The sequence below is a fragment of the Panulirus ornatus genome, chromosome 69, assembly GCF_036320965.1.
Source record: "Panulirus ornatus isolate Po-2019 chromosome 69, ASM3632096v1, whole genome shotgun sequence".
Lineage (NCBI taxonomy): Eukaryota > Metazoa > Arthropoda > Malacostraca > Decapoda > Palinuridae > Panulirus > Panulirus ornatus.
The window spans coordinates 14,103,996-14,123,415 of NC_092292.1; the positions used below are offsets into that span (position 1 = coordinate 14,103,996).

Here is a 19,420-nt window from a genome sequence, read left to right on the forward strand (position 1 = left end):
AAAACGAGAGGGGAGGATTTTCAGCCACCCGCTCCCTCCCCTTTTAGTCGCCTTCTACGACACGCAGGGAATACGTGGGAAGTATTCTTTCTCCCCTATCCCCAGGGATAACACTATATATATATATAGATATGTATATATATATATATATATATATATATATATATATATATATATATATATATATATATATATATATATATATATGCACGTGTGTGTGTTTGTACTTCGGTTGAAATTGGACCGCGTGGAGGAACCACAAACACATTATGTGGCACGTGTCTGAGAATGTAACAATACCACATCCTCGCTGTGTCGCTTTTCACATATCGACCAGAGTACAAGCAACGCTATATTTGCTATCGCTATCGCTATCTCGTCCTCAAACAACAACAAAGACGAGTAAGATAAATCAGTGATCCCGGCCAAGATGTGTAACCCTTCTAGGGCACGTTAGGGTAAGAGGGCCACACTGGACAGAGAGCCATATTATAGAAGACGAGGTTATACGACATGGCGGATCCCACAACCCCACACGTCAAGGGATGATGAGGCTTGGCTGTATCTGGAGGAACAACCCCCCCTTCTCTCCCTCGGTCGGATGTTATATGATTACCAGTGGTAGTTCCTCTGTCTGGGTAATAATCCTGGGGGATTGGCAGCCACGGGACTCTCTCAGAGGGACAGCCTTACGACCACATGTCCGAGAGACGAACGGCGTAATTGCGTAATTTTCCCACGTTGGGAAACCAAGCGTACTGACCTAACGTAGTTAAGCTGTTGTCTTAAAGGTCGAGGTATTATCAGCAGACATTAGATGTCCAGTGACGTATAATCTTCTCCTTCGATAAGATTGTTCTATACCTTATCTCCCCCAGAGGTGGGAATGCAGTGGGTGCTCCTGACCAGCTTTGGAGAGACACGATGCCACTACCCATCAGGGATCCTGACCTTAGAAGCGCCTCCTATCAGGGCTCTGATCTCCCTTCAGATCCTCTATCCAGAGTGGCCTCCGTCAGGGACCCCGACAGGAGGTGTTTTCCACCAGGGTCCTGACCACCATTGAAGTGCCTCACTTCAGAACCCCAATCCAGTGTGCCTTTCGTAAAGAAGGCATTGACCCACGAAGTGCCTCTGTTAAGAACCCCAATCCGAACTCCTTTCCATCAAAGTTTTCAGACCTTGAAACGCCTTCCTACTCACACTGTCATGTTTCTCTTGCAGGTTTGGCGTTGGGTGTCCCCTTCTAACACCACAAGAGAGATAAGGCGCCGGACGTCCACCTACAGCTCACAACACACTGAGACAAGAGGCCGGTATCCACCCTACGGCTTGCGAGCAACTCGACCCTCTGCGAAAAGTGTTTGATGTCTGCCTTCAGCTCACTAGCAACCTGAGAACATTGAGATAAGTTTAAGACTTTCTCATCACGTCGGCTAGACATTTGAGGCTTCCTCCCGCGAGTTCAGTAATGGCCTAAAAACCTCCCCAACAACCTCGCGGGAGGGTCTTGCGACGGAGATGACCCCGTCGGGCTATGGGATGCGACAGAAGATGTTTCGACGCAACAAGGGTGTAAGCCACCGGTAGTAGTGTTGATCATCAGTCCTGATCCCCAGCGACAACATGTGCGGAAGCGCCACAACCGTAACAGTGATTCTCGCTCTTCTGGCATATGGTGCATTGACAGGTGAACTTTTCGTATGGCGTTTAAGAGTTGAAAAAAGGTTACTTAATCACTTGAGCATGATTGCATGACCCTTGGGCACAGCGGTGGGGCTTTTGGGGTATGATGGAGCGACCTTTGTCGTTACCCTTGATATTAAGGTTAAGGGTCGTGCTCAAGGGTCATACTACTGTGCTCAAGGGTCGTACCGTCGTGCTCAAGGGTCGTACTGGTGTGCTCAAGGGTCGTACCGTTGTGCTCAAGGGTCGTGCTGCTGTGTTCAAGGGTCGTACCGTCGTGCTCAAGGGTCATACAGCTGTGCTCAAGGGTCGTACCGTCGTGCTCAAGGGTCGTACCGTCGTGATCATGAACACAGAGATGAAGAACCTGAGGATACATCTCATATCGTTTGCTATATTATTTCCAGGTCAGAGATAGCTTTCAACTAAGATTCAGCTTTTCCCTAAGGTAGAGCTAGCTTTCAAATTCAAAACTTAGAAAATAGCTTTTGATTTAGAGAGAGAGCTAACCTTTGAGCTAGAGCTAGCTTGAAACTTAGATCCAGCTAACATTTTAACTTAGACAAAGCTAGCTTTTCAATAAGAGCTATTTCTCATTAAGGTAGAGATAGATTTCAACCAAGCTTTAGCTTGTGAACTAAAACAGGTCGAGCTTTCAGCTACGGCAGAGCTATATAAAGTTAGGAAGACGTGGCTAACATTAGACTTACAGCTATTAGCATTTACCTAAGATCAGTATAGCTTTAAACAAGGACACATCTATGATTTAACCTCCCACATCCTAGAATCCTACATTTCCTCCTTACCCTCCTCCTCTAACTCACCAAAATGAACGAATAGCCAGCGCTGCAAGTCTAGGAGTCAGAGTGAAGTAAACGAGTGGTCAAACGGAATGATCAAAACTTCGTTTTTCTTTTAAAAAAAATTAGTGTGACATTCTCAAACTCGGGGTGAGCTTAATTATTCTGCGATAACTGTAGTTATATAATGTCTGCCACTCTCTTCAATGAGCGATAACTGTTCTTTATCATGCACCGTCCGTTAGTGCAAAATGAAAACGGGCATGGGTTGTTATCTGGGAATATACAATTATTTTTATCCATTATGGATGATTGGATGATTGTGTGTGTGTGTGTGTGTGTGTGTGTGTGTGTGTGTGTGTGAGGATGATCCTCAGTAGCCTGATCTTTAGAAGACGGACGAGAACGGGTTTATTGATGAACATCAAGGTAAGCTGACGAAGGCGACGAGATCGATGATGTTACTTTTTTTTTTTTTGTAAGAGTGATGATGACTACAGGAGAGGGCCTGGTGGGGAGGTGTCCCTGATCTGGTGGCGAGGTCATCAGGTTCTGGTGGGAGGGTCTTTAAGAGGTCTTAAGGTTCTGGTGGTAGGGTCTTCAAGAGGTCTTAAGGTTCTGGTGGTAAGGTCTTCAAGAGGTCTTAAGGTTCTGGTGGGAGGGTCTTCAAGAGGTCTTAAGGTTCTGGTGGGAAGGTCTGGAGGTTCTGTTCGGGAGGTCTGCTGGTTCTGGTGGGAAGGTCCTGAGGTTCTGTTGGAGAGGTCTTCAGGTTCTGTTGAAGAGGTCTTGAAGTTCCGATGAGAAGGACTTCAGAGCCTGGTGAAGAGGTCTTCAGAACCTGGTGGAGAGGTCTTGAGAACCTGGTGGAGTGGTCTTCAGAACCTGGTGGGGAGGTCCTTAAGGGTCTGATGGGGAAGTCCTTTTTGTTCCAAACAGAGCGATAAGATATCCATACCTTCCGTCAGCCGACTACAGAGCAGTGACCTTTATAAACCAGTTTCATTACTTGGAATTTTCTTTTTATATTCGTTTGAGACCTTATTTTTTTTTGAGCAGTTTTCTTCTGTAGTGACATACACCAACGCTGACTCCATTCTCCATGAAGTCCGTGAGTTATGAAAATGGGCTTTTATCATCATATAGATTGTCTTTACTCGAAAAATGTAGTCCTTTTTTTCTTCGTGTGTGTGTGTGTGTGTGTGTGTGTGTGTGTGTGTGTGTGTGTGTGTGTGTGTGTGTGTGTGTGTGTGTGTGTGTGTATTTTGTCTGCATACATTGTTATAAAAATGACAAAATACAAATAAAAGGAAAAGAGTAAAAAGAAAGAGAGAAGTGAGATATGCTGATGGGATTTTGAGAGAAATCTAAGAGAGAGAGAGAGAGAGAGAGAGAGAGAGAGAGAGAGAGAGAGAGAGAGAGAGAGACTAAAGGACATGAGACAAACAGTAATGCCAGGGAATCAGCCAGTCGACCAGCTCCACACACACAAGAGCGAAGGCAAACACTCATCGGTACTGCCATTACCTTGACCATAGTGCTGCTTGATTACGTGTGCCGAGTTCCTGAAGCGGAAAATGCGCGTTAACTCTTCTCTCTCTCTCTCTCTCTCTCTCTCTCTCTCTCTCTCTCTCTCTCTCTCTCTCTTCCTCCGTAAAGGATGTGCGACACACGGTAAGCGGCGGGAGAGGTTGATGACCATGATTGCCGACTAGAGACAATGTCGACAGATGATACGAACCTGACCCCATAGGACAAAGTTACCTTTCATTAACGAAGTGATGGATGTAGAGTCACATCTTTCAATCGCATGAGTACATCAATACGAGTGATCAACATTGATACCAATTGATATATTGATATCGGTCGTGTGGAAGACGAGGGCTGAAAATGCCAAGGCGAAGGCGGGTATACCTGAAGGTGCAGTAGTCCCGTGTGTGCTGAATGGATTCGAGTTTTGGGTCTTTGACAAGAGAGGAGGGAAAAGGGATGATGTATTAGAGTGATATGTTTGACGACGATGTCTAGAGTGAGGGGGACGGGGGGTTGATTGTGTAAGTAATGACTGTCACAGAAAGAGGCGTTGATGGCAAGCGTAGCATGATTACGAAGGAATACAAAGCTGTGTTGAAATGGTTCAGGCGTATGGAGAGGATGAGCGAAGAGAGACTGAACTGTAGGGAGCAAGGAGGGACGGGGTGGAAACCGAGATGGAAATGGAAAGATGGAACGAGGGAGGCTTTGGGGTATCAGGATATGAACGTTCGAGAGGGTGATACATGGTGTTCTCACCAGCCCAGCTGGTGCCGGCAACAGTTGGACGTTGCTTCTGCCAGCTGGTGGTGTTCTGTCCCCCATCCGGATTCAGCAAGGGGATCAAGGGGCGGCTCTGGGGAACGATGTGGTATTACTGGCTCTTACTGGCTGTGAGCGGTATGGTCTGGCGGGCTAAGTGACGCTGGGCGGTGTGACCGATGTCTGGCAAGTTATCATGGTTGAGATGGCAAGGCCTGGCAATCAGGCAGGTAGAAATATCATCAAGTAAATAATTCCATGGACTCTGAGGCTCGTAAAACACAGTAGGGAGCAAAGAAGTGGGTTCTTAGTATCATTTTCCTTGTCTGCCTTTGTGCACTCGCTGTTATCCACTACTGGAAGATAAAAACGCCAGATTTTTCTTTATTTTTCTTTAAAAGACGCATGCGCTGTGAGGTGCGTGTTGAGAGCGTGTGTGGGTGCATGTGTGTGTGTAGCGGGTGCGTGTGTGTGTAGCGGGTGCGTTATGAGTCTGAATGGATGAGATGATCGATTTCTGTAAGGGATGAGGTGACTCCCTCCTCACTGTGCTAACGTCAGACGCACCGAACTACACAGTCACCTTCCATTCTTGCTGCTTTCTCCCACGTACACCACCCTAGATTCCCTTCTGACTCCCCACGTCCCACATACAGCACCCTAGACTCCTTTTTGACTCCCCACGTCCCACATACACCACCCTAGACTCCCGTTTGACTCCCCACGTCCTACATACAGCACCCCAGGCTTCTTTTTGACTCCCCACGTCCCATATACACCACCCTAGACTCCCATTTGACTCCCCACGTCCTACATACAGCACCCCAGGCTTCCTTTTGACTCCCCACGTCCCACATACACTACCCTAGACTCCCATTTGACTTCCCACGTCCCACATACAGCACCCCAGACTCTCTTTTGACTCCCCACAGACAACAACACAGACTCCCTTCTGATTCCCTGGATTCCACAGACACCACGCCAGACTCCCTTTTGACTCCCCACAGACACCACTCAACACACCATGTAGTTCCCTTACCTCCCACATACATCATGCTTCCTTTTTTGCTTCCCCACACACCATCCCTGCCCCCATGATCCCCTTCTCCAGCGTCGAACTAACAAAGGTAATGGCGTGTGGTCAGCAGTTTGGGGCGAGGAGGAAGAGGAGGAGATGGGCAGCGGCGTGCTGAGGTTCAAGGACGAGATGGCCAGCGGAGCGCCTAGGTTCAAGGACGAGGTGGCCAGCGGAGCGCCTAGGTTCAAGGACGAGATGGCCAGCGGAGCGCCTAGGTTCAAGGAAGAGATGGCCGGCGGAGCGCCGAGGCTCAAGGATGAGGTGGCGGGCGGAGCGCCGAGGCTCAAGGACGAGGTGACTGGCGGAGCGCCGAGGCTCAAGGAAGAGGCAGCCGGCGGAGCGCCGAGTCTCAAGGACGAGGTGGCGGGCGGACTGCCCAGGTTCGTGGAGGAGGTGCCCAACATCACTGTGACGGTGGGGCGCGAGGCTCTCCTCCCATGCACCGTCGAACACCTTAGGGGCTTCAAGGTCAGTCTTGTTTCATCGTCCCTTTAGGTCACACTCTTCCGGTCGTGTCAGGTCACGGCGCGTTAGTGTCAATGGTCCAGTAGAGGTCAAGTGGTAGGGTCATTCCGCATCATCAGTGCATAGACCTTTGGTTGCAATATTACAATTGGCAGTTAATCATTGTCAAAAGTGATTTCAGGATCGTTAGAACCACTACAGGATCATAGTCAATTATATATATATATATATGTATATATATATATATATATATATATATATATATATATATATATATATATATATATATATATATATATATATATATATATATTTATATATATATATAACTTGGCAGGCTGACTCAAATTTGATGTGACGTAGATGTGCCTTTCTAATAATAATATGACATAGATTACTATTACCACATCTCTTTACTTCCTCCCATCTATTTCTAGATGACATAACTTACGTGCGACTTAACCGTCCCTCTCTCTCCTCAATTGGCGTGGGTAGAGGTGACCTATCCTCGGTAAACAGGTAACCTAGCCCCTCTTGTCTACTATCCCTTGGTCATCTAGATGATGGTAACTAACTAAAACTCTCTCTCTCTCTCTCTCTCTCTCTCTCTCTCTCTCTCTCTCTCTCTCTCTCTCTCTCTCTCTCTCTCTCTCTCTCACTCTCTGCAGGTGGCGTGGGTACAGGTGGACACGCAGACCATCCTGACGATCCACAAGCAGGTGATCACGAGGAACCCGCGGATCAACCTCTTGCACAACGACCACCGCACCTGGCATCTCCAACTGACCAATGTGCGGGAGAAGGACCGAGGCTGGTACATGTGTCAGGTCAACACAGACCCCATGCGCTACCGCCAGGGCTACGTGGATGTTGTGGGTGAGTGTGGGGGTCGTCCAGTCCCTTCTATTTCACACTTTACGACCAATGCAACGCAAATATTACATGAACGCCTCTCGAGTGAGGGGTTATTTCACATCCTGAAACGCATTTTTCATTCGCTGGAAATGCAACACTCGACGTGGGTAAATGAAAGTGGCATGTCTTCATTTTCCTAACAAAATCATGCAAGTTACTCCATCTGTTACTCATCTGTATATCAATATTCACGTCATTAGTCCACAGCTTGACAATACAATTTACAAATTCTCTCTCATCATTTCTTTTCTATAATTCTAATCAATCCCTTGCCTCGTAAGCGTCATATCTGTCTATCTAGCCATCTACCTATCTATCTATACGTGTTGCTCGACAGTTCCTCCCGACATCATCGACCGGGAGTCCTCCGGGGACATCACCGTGCGAGAGGGCGAGGATGTAACCTTAACCTGCCGTGCGAAAGGTCACCCGACACCCAGCGTCATCTGGCGCCGGGAGGACAACCAACACATCGTACTAGACGAAGACCTCACGGGTGAGGGGCACTCCAGACGGCTCCAGAGAGGGTCGTCCGGAACAGAGGTCATCGTAGAGAATCGTAATCTACATAGTCTTAGTGTAATCCTACCTGAATACTTGGTAGTATAAGAAATAATAGAGCATTGTTTATTCATAGATATGTGGTATGTGGTATCAATAACTCACGCGTCGATCACGCTCTCATTTTCTATGCAAGACGTAAGACTTTGGGCCTTTTTATCTTACCATGTTGACGTGGGTCTTACCTCTCCGCTGACGGACATGTCGACTCCGCTGACCCACTGTGGTGGCTTCAATGATGGATGTGGTGGTTCCTCTGACGCGCGCTGGGGGGCGTGGCGCAACAGTGCCCATGGTGGAGGGCGACACGCTCCTGATGGCGAAGGTGTCGCGGATGCAGATGGGTTCCTACCTGTGCATCGCGTCCAATGGCGTCCCACCTTCCATCAGTAAGAGAACCCAGCTCAACGTCCAGTGTGAGTATTGTCAGATTATTTCACCAATACGGGCTTAAGATTCGAACCCAGGACATGTATATATGTTGAAAGTTCCTTATACAGCTACTAGGATTCACAAGCACCGTTTCTAAGGATATTTAGAATCCATACTCAAATCAAATACTTAAACGTTCAGCTCTTCTCATCGCGTAATTTTCCAGAAAGTGACTTAATTCACAGCCAACTATTCCTGTCTGAAATCCAACCACATAACTGAGAGGTTTCTTGTTACATGGATGGTTTCCTCAGTCCCACCCGTGGCGTGGGTGCCTCAGCAATTGGAGGGCGCCTCCCTGGGCCAGGAGCTGGTCTTGGAGTGCCACACCGAAGCCTTCCCCAGGAGCATCAACTACTGGACCAACCCCAAGGGCGACTTGATCGTGGCCGGTGAGATCATGGATGTTGCTAGTGCTTGCCACCCCTCAACCATCTCAGTCTTGAGGGATGACAGGAGGGTTTTCCTTGAAATTCACACACACACACACACACACACACACACACACACGTTACGATCTAAGCATTTTTGAGGTATTTCTACATTCAATAAGTAAGATAACAAGGATTAGAATTTCATTTGTAGTCTTTAGATAAAGAAATACTTTTTCTTATCAGTCGGAGAAGGTATAAGATAAGGTAAAAAGTTGTCTTGTGTATATATACTCGAGTTTATTCGAACACCCGTTATCGGAGCGAGGTCCGCTGATACCGGAAACTAATTAGAATACACGCTAATAACATCAAATACGTACGACCCTTTCATTATGGATATTAAGGGAGGGGAGGGAGAGAGAGAAGAGACGCACCTGACGCCACCATCCCCTCCCCTACACCCTCCCCAACCTTACTCACAATCATTCAGCATTCTGAAGGAGGAGGAGGAGGAGGAGGGGCGTCTTGCAAGCCCTTTCCAGCTTTGATCCCATTCCCACGTAATGTCCCTGAGACGATGCGTTGCAGAACTACTACAGCGCGGCATTATGAGCCAGAGGGCGAACGGTATCAACACCTTCGGTAATAACATCACCAGGGAAGACCTTCTTGAATATTCAGGGGAGGGAGGGAAGGAGAGAGAGAGAGAGAGAGAGAGAGAGAGAGAGAGAGAGAGAGAGAGAGAGAGAGAGTTGGGGTTGGGGAACGACTCACGTTGTACCACACACACAAACACACACACGCTCTCCCTTTCAGGTACTCAATATGAGCCGGAGCTGGTGGTGAAGAACTCCTACGTCGTCTTCATGAGGCTGAGGATCCGCCACCTCCGGCAGGAGGACCTTGGCACCTTCCGCTGCGTGGCCAAGAACTCCCTCGGTGAGATCGACGGAGCCATACGTGTATACAGTAAGTTGTTCCCCCCAGCCCAACGCCACTGTCTGTGTGATGATTACCATTTGTGTGTTGCGAGGAGAGAGTTTTGCGCTTGAGCTGCCCCATATATATATATATATATATATATATATATATATATATATATATATATATATATATATATACGAACAAAGTGTATATGAACGCGCACTTTCATAGAACATACAAACCTCCAACAGCCAGGATTGAACCCGGGAACCCTACGTGGTAGGCGGGAGCGTTACTGCGAGGCTATGATCGCCTGCCACGCATGGGTCCCGGGTTCGATCCTGGCTGTTGGAGGTTTGTATGATATATACATATACATATATATATATATATATATATATATATATATATATATATATATATATATATATATATATATATATTCATGCATACACATCAGCCTAAGCCATCTTAAGCTGCATAATGCTGATGTATATGTGCTATGTTAAGCTGTAATATGCTGTGATGCTGTCACCAGTGATGCTGTCTACTGCTGTTCCCTAGTGTTGTGGTATGTGGCTGTATGTGTGTGTGTGTTTAATTATATGTATTGTATAATTCTTGTTTTGTGATGTATTATGTTATGCACTATTGTGCTGCTTGATAGATTTATGATGATTTTTATTACGTGATTCATCTATTTTCCTCTATACATGTTATCTCGTAGAGTTTCGTATTATCATCCGTGTCTTCCTCATACTATTTTTTTTTTTATACTATTCGCCATTTCCCGCGTCAGCGAGGTAGCGTTAAGAACAAAGGACTGGGCCTTTGAGGGAATATCCTCACCTGGCCCCCTTCTCTATTCCCTCTTTTGGAAAATTAAGAAAAAAAAAAAGAGAGGGGAGGATTTCCAGCCACCCGCTCCCTCCCCTTTTAGTCTACCACACAATGGGAATACGTGTCTTCTTAAGAGACTAAATTATTCATCAGTTCGTAATGTCGCACTTTGTTGTGTTTGAACTCATTATATTCCAGCTTGTGTTGCGTGTTATAGTATGTTGTACTATGTTAGACTGTGGTATATTGTGGTATATGTTGTTGTGACCATTCGTCGAATTCGTTGGTGGACTTTGAGATTATAACCCCTGTATGCCTTGGAAGATGCTGTTTGCATACATAATGTATCAGATAACGATGCATACTTTAAAATACATTTTACATCACATTCAATGCTATGATTTCAGGCTTAAATTCTATGCTTTATTGCTATAAATCATGATCCTCATCTGTTTTTCGTCTATACTTTGCATACACTACGTATATTCTACGTACATATAATGATACACTAGGAGTATGAAATGTTTAAGGTGATGTGACTGAAATTAGAACAGTGTATCCTCCTCACATTTTCTATTTAACTCCTTACCTTCAAGACTATCAATCAGTGTAAACAGCTCTTTATTTTGCATGATGTCCCCGTGTCCGAAATTAATTCGACTCTCGGAACCAACTCTGTTAAATATGAAAGACCACAGCTGTCTGTCACAAGGAGTATTTATATATATATATATATATATATATATATATATATATATATATATATATATATATATATATATATATATATGTCACCTGACCAGAAATGTCAGTTACCTTCATTTTTTTCTAATGAGATTTGCTATTTTATCTAATGTCATTCAGGGTGAAAATAGAGTGGCGGCGTTTCTAAAGGTGTTATTTGACATTTAAAGAACCCAATTCTCAGGTCTGATCTTTAATGAAAGCGAAAGTTAAGAAAGAAATAAAGTTTCAAGAACGTGGAACTTTGCCGAAGTGCAGCTTTCAGTGGATCTTCGCCTTCGAGAAAGGAACTTCTTACGGGACACCTTAGCTTATCTATCCATTGGGATTCCCTCCCTCCATTGGCAAGAAGGATGACCAATGCGTTTGAAATGGTCAACACATCGAAGAAAAAAAAATCATCGCACTTTATGCACAACATTAACGAAGGCAGACAACGTGAAAAATTCAAAATGATTCACTTATGAACTGAGGGAATGGATGAACGAAATGTCTGGGATTAGGAATTACATAATTACAATATGTCATGACGACCTTATGAGTATATTCTACGCATCAACGATGACTGATAAGAAAAAAAAGAAATATCCTCGCTGATCGTCTTTGGGGCGCGGACTATGGCGCACGAGCCGCAGACATATACACTATTGGAACCGATTGAAGGAGTCCAGAAACGCTTCCTGGTCTACTACATCTTGCCCTCAGCTTCTCCATGGTTTCGGATCACGCTAGAGGCTCGTCTACTCTCACCTCATCTCGTAAAAAAAGGAAAATATATCGAATAAAGGAAAGTATTAAATAAGATCATGAAAACTAATGAATTTATATCAGTTACTGACTATATATATATATATATATATATATATATATATATATATATATATATATATATATATATATATACATATCTGACCGTCATACCAATAATTTGTTTATTTTAATATGGTATTTTCCAAGCCTCGCTACCTCATCAATGGTGTACCTTATTATCTTCTATTCCCATTTTCTTTACCATTCAGACAGCACTATATTAAAATGAACGCTAGGCAACCTAAGCGTCAAATAGAAGAATGGATATTGACCTAAGAACCAGCCAATAGGTCGAAACACATCCTCTTCATCTGTTTAGTCAATTCGATAACCTAAAAAGGAGCGTCTTTAAGGCCACACTATGAAAAATGGGATCCTCTTCCCTCTAACTCGACGGGGCACTAAAACAGACGACCTCTTTCTACCTTCGTTCATGACACGATTCATTCCAGGTCTCCGCCTCGGGTGATCTAAGCAAAACCTGCATCCACGAGGAGGAGGAGGGAGAGTGAATGGGGTTTAGGGAGGGTGGGGTGAGTTGGGTCGGTTGGGAAGTAGCAATGGGGCAATGGATGCAGCTTGCCTTAATAGCCATCTATTTATTCCTCCCCCGTTTACTAACCCTGTTCATCTTGATTCTTAATGGGGCTTCGGTGCAGCCAATCGAGGTTACCACAGAACCTGGGAGATATATCTTCGCCTCTCTTATATTTTTTTGAGCCTCGAAGTCGTTGCTGTGTTTCTTGCGTGCGGGTAATTTGAACGTGTTTGTGATGAGTGTGTTGCCCTGTGTGACTACACGGTGTGTGTGTGTGTGTGTGTGTGTGTGTGTGTGTGTGTGTGTGTGTGTGTGGTGTGTGTGTGTGTGTATGTGTGGCTTAAGTTTGTGTTGTCGTCACTGTTGATCAACTGTGTTCTTGTCTCATCCTAAGTACCTGTAGATTTGAAGTTATTCCCCTGTGCGTCAAAGGTTGTCATTAGAGTTATTAATCTACAAGTCCAATCATCAGCATAACCACAGCCTTCCCAATGCGAGAGCAGTACTTTACCTAAAGGAAGAATTAATCCCATATGCACTTGGGCGAATCTAAGCCATCTATAGAGGACTCAAAAATTCCCCAAGGCAGACTTACCTGTTTCTGCAATGAGGGTTTCCTTTGCTAGCAAAGGATCCACAATTTCTTACATTCTAAATTTACCTTTTTTTGTAATGTCGGGTTTCCAAGATACATTAGACGTCTCAGTGATACCAAGTATATTCATGGTACTTAGTGCTCGAGAAGTAGTGCATTAAACGAAGATGCGAAAGTTGTGAGGAGTTTTATAATGAAACTAAAAGAATATGGGTTTTTTTGGAGCGTTGACGTACGTCTGCCCCAGTGGGGAACACTGTCGAAGTCTAGACTGATGGAGGAATGTGTAGCGAGGCAAGATATGAATCGAGCACGAGAAGAAAAGCAGCACAAGAATATGGAGGAAATATGAAAGTAGAAGAATTCATTGTTGTCTTGTCAACTTATGAGACCATTTGGGTATCTATTGAACGAAATAAGTTGCTAAACAAAAGTAAGAAAAGCTGCAGAGACAGGAGAAGACCCTGGAGGAAACAGCTGTCGATAAGGGGAAAGAGGTAAAGGCTGACCCATCATCAGTGATGGAGATCGACTGGCCTGTGAGCAAGCTCGTTATGAGAGTACAGGGTAAGGGAGGGAAGCCATGAAAAGTAAGCTTAGAGAGATGACCCTCAATGCCACATGATATCAGAACCTTCAGAAATACGGAGAGCTGCTACACAGAATGCCCCACCAACTCATAAAAAGCATCTTCAGATATTAGTAACCAAAAAATTATATCACGATGTCCCGTTTATCTTTATCAGAAAATGTGAACAAATACTCATCTCGCTATTTATAAACAGGAAGAGTGTTTACAAAATCTTCTCTCTTTCGCCTCAGAGACGGAGCGGCTGCAGTTCCAAACGACCCCAGGGTTAGGACCACGGAAGGAAGGAACTGCCTTTAATTACACACAAAGAATCAGAATCACTTACATTAAAGGTAACTTTCAGGGTCGTTCGTTCGTGTGTGTGTGTGTGTGTGTGTGTGTGTGTGGTGTAGCCATCCGCCTGTCTCTTTCAGTGTTTCTTACCGTTTATTTCTTTGTCTTTCCGTCTATATCTGAGTGAGAGTATTGGTGTCTGTCTTACTGTCTATTGGCCATTGTTACTATGGAGCCCTCCAAATCCTTGATGATTTTCCTTCGGTAAATTCCCGTCTATATATATATATATATATATATATATATATATATATATATATATATATATATATATATATATATTGCACCCTAATAAGACGACGAGAGAGTTAACAGAGTAATTATATTCCTCAGGTCAGGAGAAGTTCGACAATTTCCTGGGTCCGAAGAGGATCAATGACGTGAGTGATCACTTCCACCATGGGAAGCCGAAAGGCAAGGACGGTAAGTCATGTCTCTCTCTCTCTCTCTCTCTCTCTCTCTCTCTCTCTCTCTCTTATATATATATATATATATATATATATATATATATATATATATATATATATATATATATATATATATATATTGGTATCTATGACTATCACTTAAACATTTATGAACACCAAAATATACACATGTTTTAACGCCAGTACTACTTTCTTACAGGAGGACGATTAAACTGCAAATAACTGTTTAATGATAACATCTTTATGCACACGACAGCTAGTCTCAGGAAACTGTTCTAATAGCATTATCACGTATATAAATGCGACTCGTGATTACTCTTATGTATAACGATAAAGACACTCTAATTTCATGCTTACACGATGATAAATGTTCTTATACAGGTGTGAATGACATGCGCAGACACGCAAACACACAGACACACGTAAACACACACAAGTGCAAAAACGCCCTCCTCGTACACTACAAATAGGTAATTACACACACACACACACACACACACACACACACACACACACACACACTCAACAGCAGTGAGTCCCAGAGTAAGAATAGCATCTCTTCCTCACACAGCAGCGAACCACGACACAGCGGATGACCACCACGGGCCAGCGGGCCGGTCCAGCGAAGCCCGGGCCACCATTCCGGACCCTCTACTGTTGGTCTTCTTCTTGACTCTGGTGTGTCGTCATATCACCATATAATACCCCCTCGCTCTTGTAGATTAGTCGTGTTGGCTAGAGTACTCCTTTTGCATTAAGGTATCAGCGAAAATGTCTCATTGAAACTTGTGTGTGTACAGGTGTAAGATATATATATATATCCAAGAGCCTTTGCTAGTGTGGGGTTTTGTGAGAGGTGGGCATGTGGTGGTGGTTGCTGGATGGACCGGAAGATGCAGAGGTGAGGGACGCCCTCGGTTACGACGGGTATTGGAGATGAAGTGTTGGGGAGATGAGGGAGGGGGGTTGCACACATGGGTTTTGGTTACGGTATGTGTTAGAGACGGAAGATAAGAGGAGAGGTACATATCAGATGTCAGAGTCTACGGGCACGTGTTTTGAGTTACGTCTGGTCCTGGTAGGTGCCAGATGTGAGAAGCGGGAGGGCGTTCAAGTCTGTCTTTGTGAAGTATAAGACTTGGGAGATTCAAGGAGAGGTAAGTATGTAGCTTTTGGTTCGGGCAACTGTTACAGCCAGAAGGGACGTGGCTATACGTCTTGGTGTGTGTGTGTGTGTGTGTGTGTGTGTGTGTGTGTGTGTGTGTGTGTGTCACAACTCGAGAAGACGCGATCGCAATTTCTAGTTGGATAGCAGTTTTGATTGGTGTCAGAGCTGTGATGCGAGTGGCTTATCTCTCTTCTAAAATGGATTCTAGGAAATCCTGGCTGCTTCGCCTGATGTCTACCAAAGCCAGGGTGTACCTATGTGCTTCTGTAGGTGTTTAGTACAGCAGGGGTGTGTGTCGTTGTTGGGTATGGTTGATGTCATAGCATGGAGGTGTGGATATTGGCTGTGTCAGAGCCCAAGCAGTTGTGGATGCCTGTTATTGGTAGGCGTCGGAACCCAAAGTGGATGTGAATAGTTGTCTTCCACGGCACCGAAGTCGAGGTGCACGTCTTCTTAAGGAGGATGGCTGATCAGGGTCGGGCGCAGCTACTAACTCTGGTAAGGATACCAGGTCAGGGACGGCTTTTGCAAATGACCCTGGAGGATGGGAAAGCAGGATCGGGATACTATTAACAGTAGAATTGATATTAGTCGATCTAACAGTGGTGTCAGGTACTAAAACAGTGGCAGCAGTGGTGTTATATAGTGGCGGTGCCTCAGAAGACCAAAAAGCGACGCCAAGCACCTGTATTACACAGTGACCCAACACCTCGATCATCTACATCACTCTGCTGGAAGGACCGATCCACACTAACCTGCTTTCAGCAGAGGGTGAAGAGTAGCACCATTCAAGATACGCTGACCTGATCCTCGACTAGCTATTTACGACCAGCATTTTCTTCTTCGTTGCTGAGACTCCAGACGAGGCGTGACCTTCCCAGCCAGAAACTCATGCACAAGCAGTTTACCGCAAAAGGGATTACCTGCCTGATCGCTTATGGCGAGGCATTTAATGGAGTGGTCGCCTATGACTTTTTCACTCAAAAGTCGGATGGATCTTGGGGGAGAGAGACTTGCTGTCACGGGTGACATTCAACCAGGAGGAGTAATGATAAACTCTTGTGTGACTTATTCATGATACGAATCGTCGAGGATGCGAAGCAGAAACATTTTCTTTTACAGCGTCGAACATTTACATGCAGGTTTTTACCAGCAAATGTGGACAAAAAAAAAAAAATGCTCTTTGAAGAACAGACGATCCAGCTGCCCTGGAATTATTGTCAGTTTTCTTGACTGTCTCGAGACTGTGTGAAGTCTGTGGCGACGTGTGAGGAGACGAGTTACTTAGTTCGGATGTGTAAACTTTGTCAGCGTTTTTCATTCGCATCCACTACATGAAACAGGTCGGTTAATCAGCCGTTGAGCAGTGCTGGAATAAGTGTGTGTGTGTGTGCAATTTTAGTCCGGGTGAGTCTACTAATTACATAATCACTGATTATCAATTTCAGGTGAGACTGTAACTCTTAATAGCTTTCTGATACAGGTAGACTCCATGAGATTAATGTACTATATTTAGGATTGGGTTAGTTTGACTATGTGGAAGTTAAACTTCACATTGCAGTGCTGTGTGACAGCCCATTTAAGTTAAGAATTGATTCCCAGTACACTATCACAGGACCTACAAGCAATATGATTCTCATGCTAAGAAAATGAGGCATATTATTACAATATCCATGGGTTTGAATTTGTGATCCCTTGCAAATTTTGTGTATATAATCATCATCATAATAAACATTGTCTCCCACTCGACTCTCACTAAATGTTTTTGCTTATCCTCTGAACATAGTATCATCATTCCTCTGAATTGCAGCTGCTGCGATGGTTAAGGACCGAAAGCGATTAGAATCTATTTTACCTCCAGATATCTTTCACAGATAACAGGGACAATCATGTAATTCCAAACTAATCACACACGCATACACCAGCGAGCAATATACCATTATACCTCCACAATACTTGTCGAATTAGTGCGTCACATGATAACTTTGAGGCCGCTGGCAACAGGCCGCCACATTACAGAAGTAAAATGAATATATATATTGCAGCTCTTTCTCTAAAGTAACATGGCAAGTTTATGTCAGTGTAGACAGCTATGTACATGGTCATTTGTTGTACTCGATAAGCGGCAGATGAGTCTGCTTTTAAATGCTCGGTCTGTGGTTGGAAGGGGGTGTTATGCCAATCCAGCGAGAAGGATTTAATTCCTCATTTAGAGTGACATTCACCGTTTGATCCCGAGAAACACACATTTCCGGACTCCTTTTACACTCGTCAAACTTGCAAAGGAACTGATAAGTTACTTTTTCCCGATGATGGTAGTGTAATGATAGATGAATTCTAACTCGACTAACTAATGGCAGAGAAGAAAAGAGGATGATCGTGATAAAGATAAAGCCAAAACTTTTCACTGATTATTCTAAAATAACCGCCGATATTGACATACCATTATGTATTAAACTGATCCTCTTCTTTCTCCCTGAGAGTCGCTATCCATACTAGATAATGACGACTACTGATGTATGAATAATCTCTCGACAGCATCTCACTCTATAAATCCATATCTCACTCTTTGCTAAACCTCAGCAAAACCAACAAGCTGACCTATAGCAGCTCTGTGTGTGTGAGAAAAAAGAAGAGATGTGGGTCTAAGTCTTGAGCATACCCAGGTATTGAGTATAGGAGACTGGTTATTGAAAGGCTAGTGGTACCCACAGACCAACTGAATTCCGAGGGATAAGCACTCTGATATTTTGCCAACCGTATGAAATAGAAAGATGTGTCGTCTGGAAGGCTAGCCAAATTACCAAAGCAGGCGAGCCATAGCATAACAATTATGCCAAAGGCCACCTGTTCCCCTTCTAAAGTTATCAAGGGTCTCTCAAGGGTCTTTGGTTTCTGAGGGTCTATGAACTTTTTTGGCGTCACAAAAACATATTTGCTCTTTTAGTATTATTTATAAAGCTGGTGACCTTCAGCTCCCTTTCTTTGAATTATCTTTTGTGTGTGTGTAAATAACTCCGAACATTCTCTCTGCTTGAGCTTTTCTTTTTCGGTTGCCTGCAAAGGGGATTATATCCATCACTTCATTACTCTCTGGTATTTCCGCATTTGCCGTGTCGTCTTGCGGTATTCATTTTGATGGCAGATGATAGTCTTTTTTTTTCTTTCTTTCTTTCGTGTCCAGTTTCACCGTTAGAGGACTCTCGTCGTCCAGGGGTGATCGTGATTCGTGAGTCTCGAGTTGACGCTTAATCATCTACCTCGACTCCCAGTGTGAGTCAATAGTAAGTCTTAGTGAAGAGTATTGATTGTCATATGGCTATAAGGGTATCTATAACTATTGCTCGCTCGTGTGATGGAAAGGTCAACGTCAAGAATTCCCGGTTATAGACGGTGCATAAGCACAGCTCTAGTCTTATTTACATTCCAATTTAAATTCTCTGTCCATGTATTTTTCAGCAACTCCCCACTCCACGGCGGCGCCTTCCCTCTCAAGGCTTCAATCCAGTTAGCTGTACGTTGATATCAGATGCACCTAAAGGTCTTAAGACTCCCCATGGGTCATATGCATAGTGAGAGGGTATGTAGTTCGTAGTGTTATCAGTAACATCTGAGGAAGGTGTTGAATACCTTTCAGTTGGTTGGATGTGGCTTGACATTAACACTAGCAGTTGATAGACCTAAAGATCACATCACCAACCAGCTAGACGTGGTAGAATCGATTAAGAGATGATGTAGCGCCCCAGATGAACCCAAGGGTCTATCACATTCCTATGATATTCCTATTTTTCTTGTATTTTCTTATGTTTTCTTGATCTCTATAGTCTCAATCTCCCACAAACGCT

At 44.3% G+C, this 19,420-nt stretch overlaps 1 protein-coding gene across 5 annotated transcripts in view; it reads left to right on the forward strand.

Annotated features, from left to right (window-relative positions):
- Positions 1–17,335, forward strand: part of LOC139747561 (lachesin-like) — a 20,624-nt gene extending 3,289 nt beyond the window's left edge. For 2 of the 5 annotated variants that reach the window (XM_071659970.1, XM_071659971.1), the window contains 10 exons: positions 1,225–1,690; positions 5,924–6,324; positions 6,990–7,197; positions 7,574–7,732; positions 8,085–8,213; positions 8,484–8,621; positions 9,420–9,572; positions 13,877–13,978; positions 14,313–14,402; positions 14,979–17,335. In XM_071659970.1, coding sequence (XP_071516071.1) covers positions 1,627–1,690; positions 5,924–6,324; positions 6,990–7,197; positions 7,574–7,732; positions 8,085–8,213; positions 8,484–8,621; positions 9,420–9,572; positions 13,877–13,978; positions 14,313–14,402; positions 14,979–15,109 — 1,575 coding nt within the window. In that variant the 5' untranslated portion in view covers positions 1,225–1,626 and the 3' untranslated portion in view covers positions 15,110–17,335. The remainder of the gene's footprint in view (positions 1–1,224; positions 1,691–5,923; positions 6,325–6,989; positions 7,198–7,573; positions 7,733–8,084; positions 8,214–8,483; positions 8,622–9,419; positions 9,573–13,876; positions 13,979–14,312; positions 14,403–14,978) is intronic. The other 3 variants (XM_071659973.1, XM_071659974.1, XM_071659972.1) reach the window with 3 other exon arrangements.
- Positions 17,336–19,420: the final 2,085 nt, after the last annotated feature.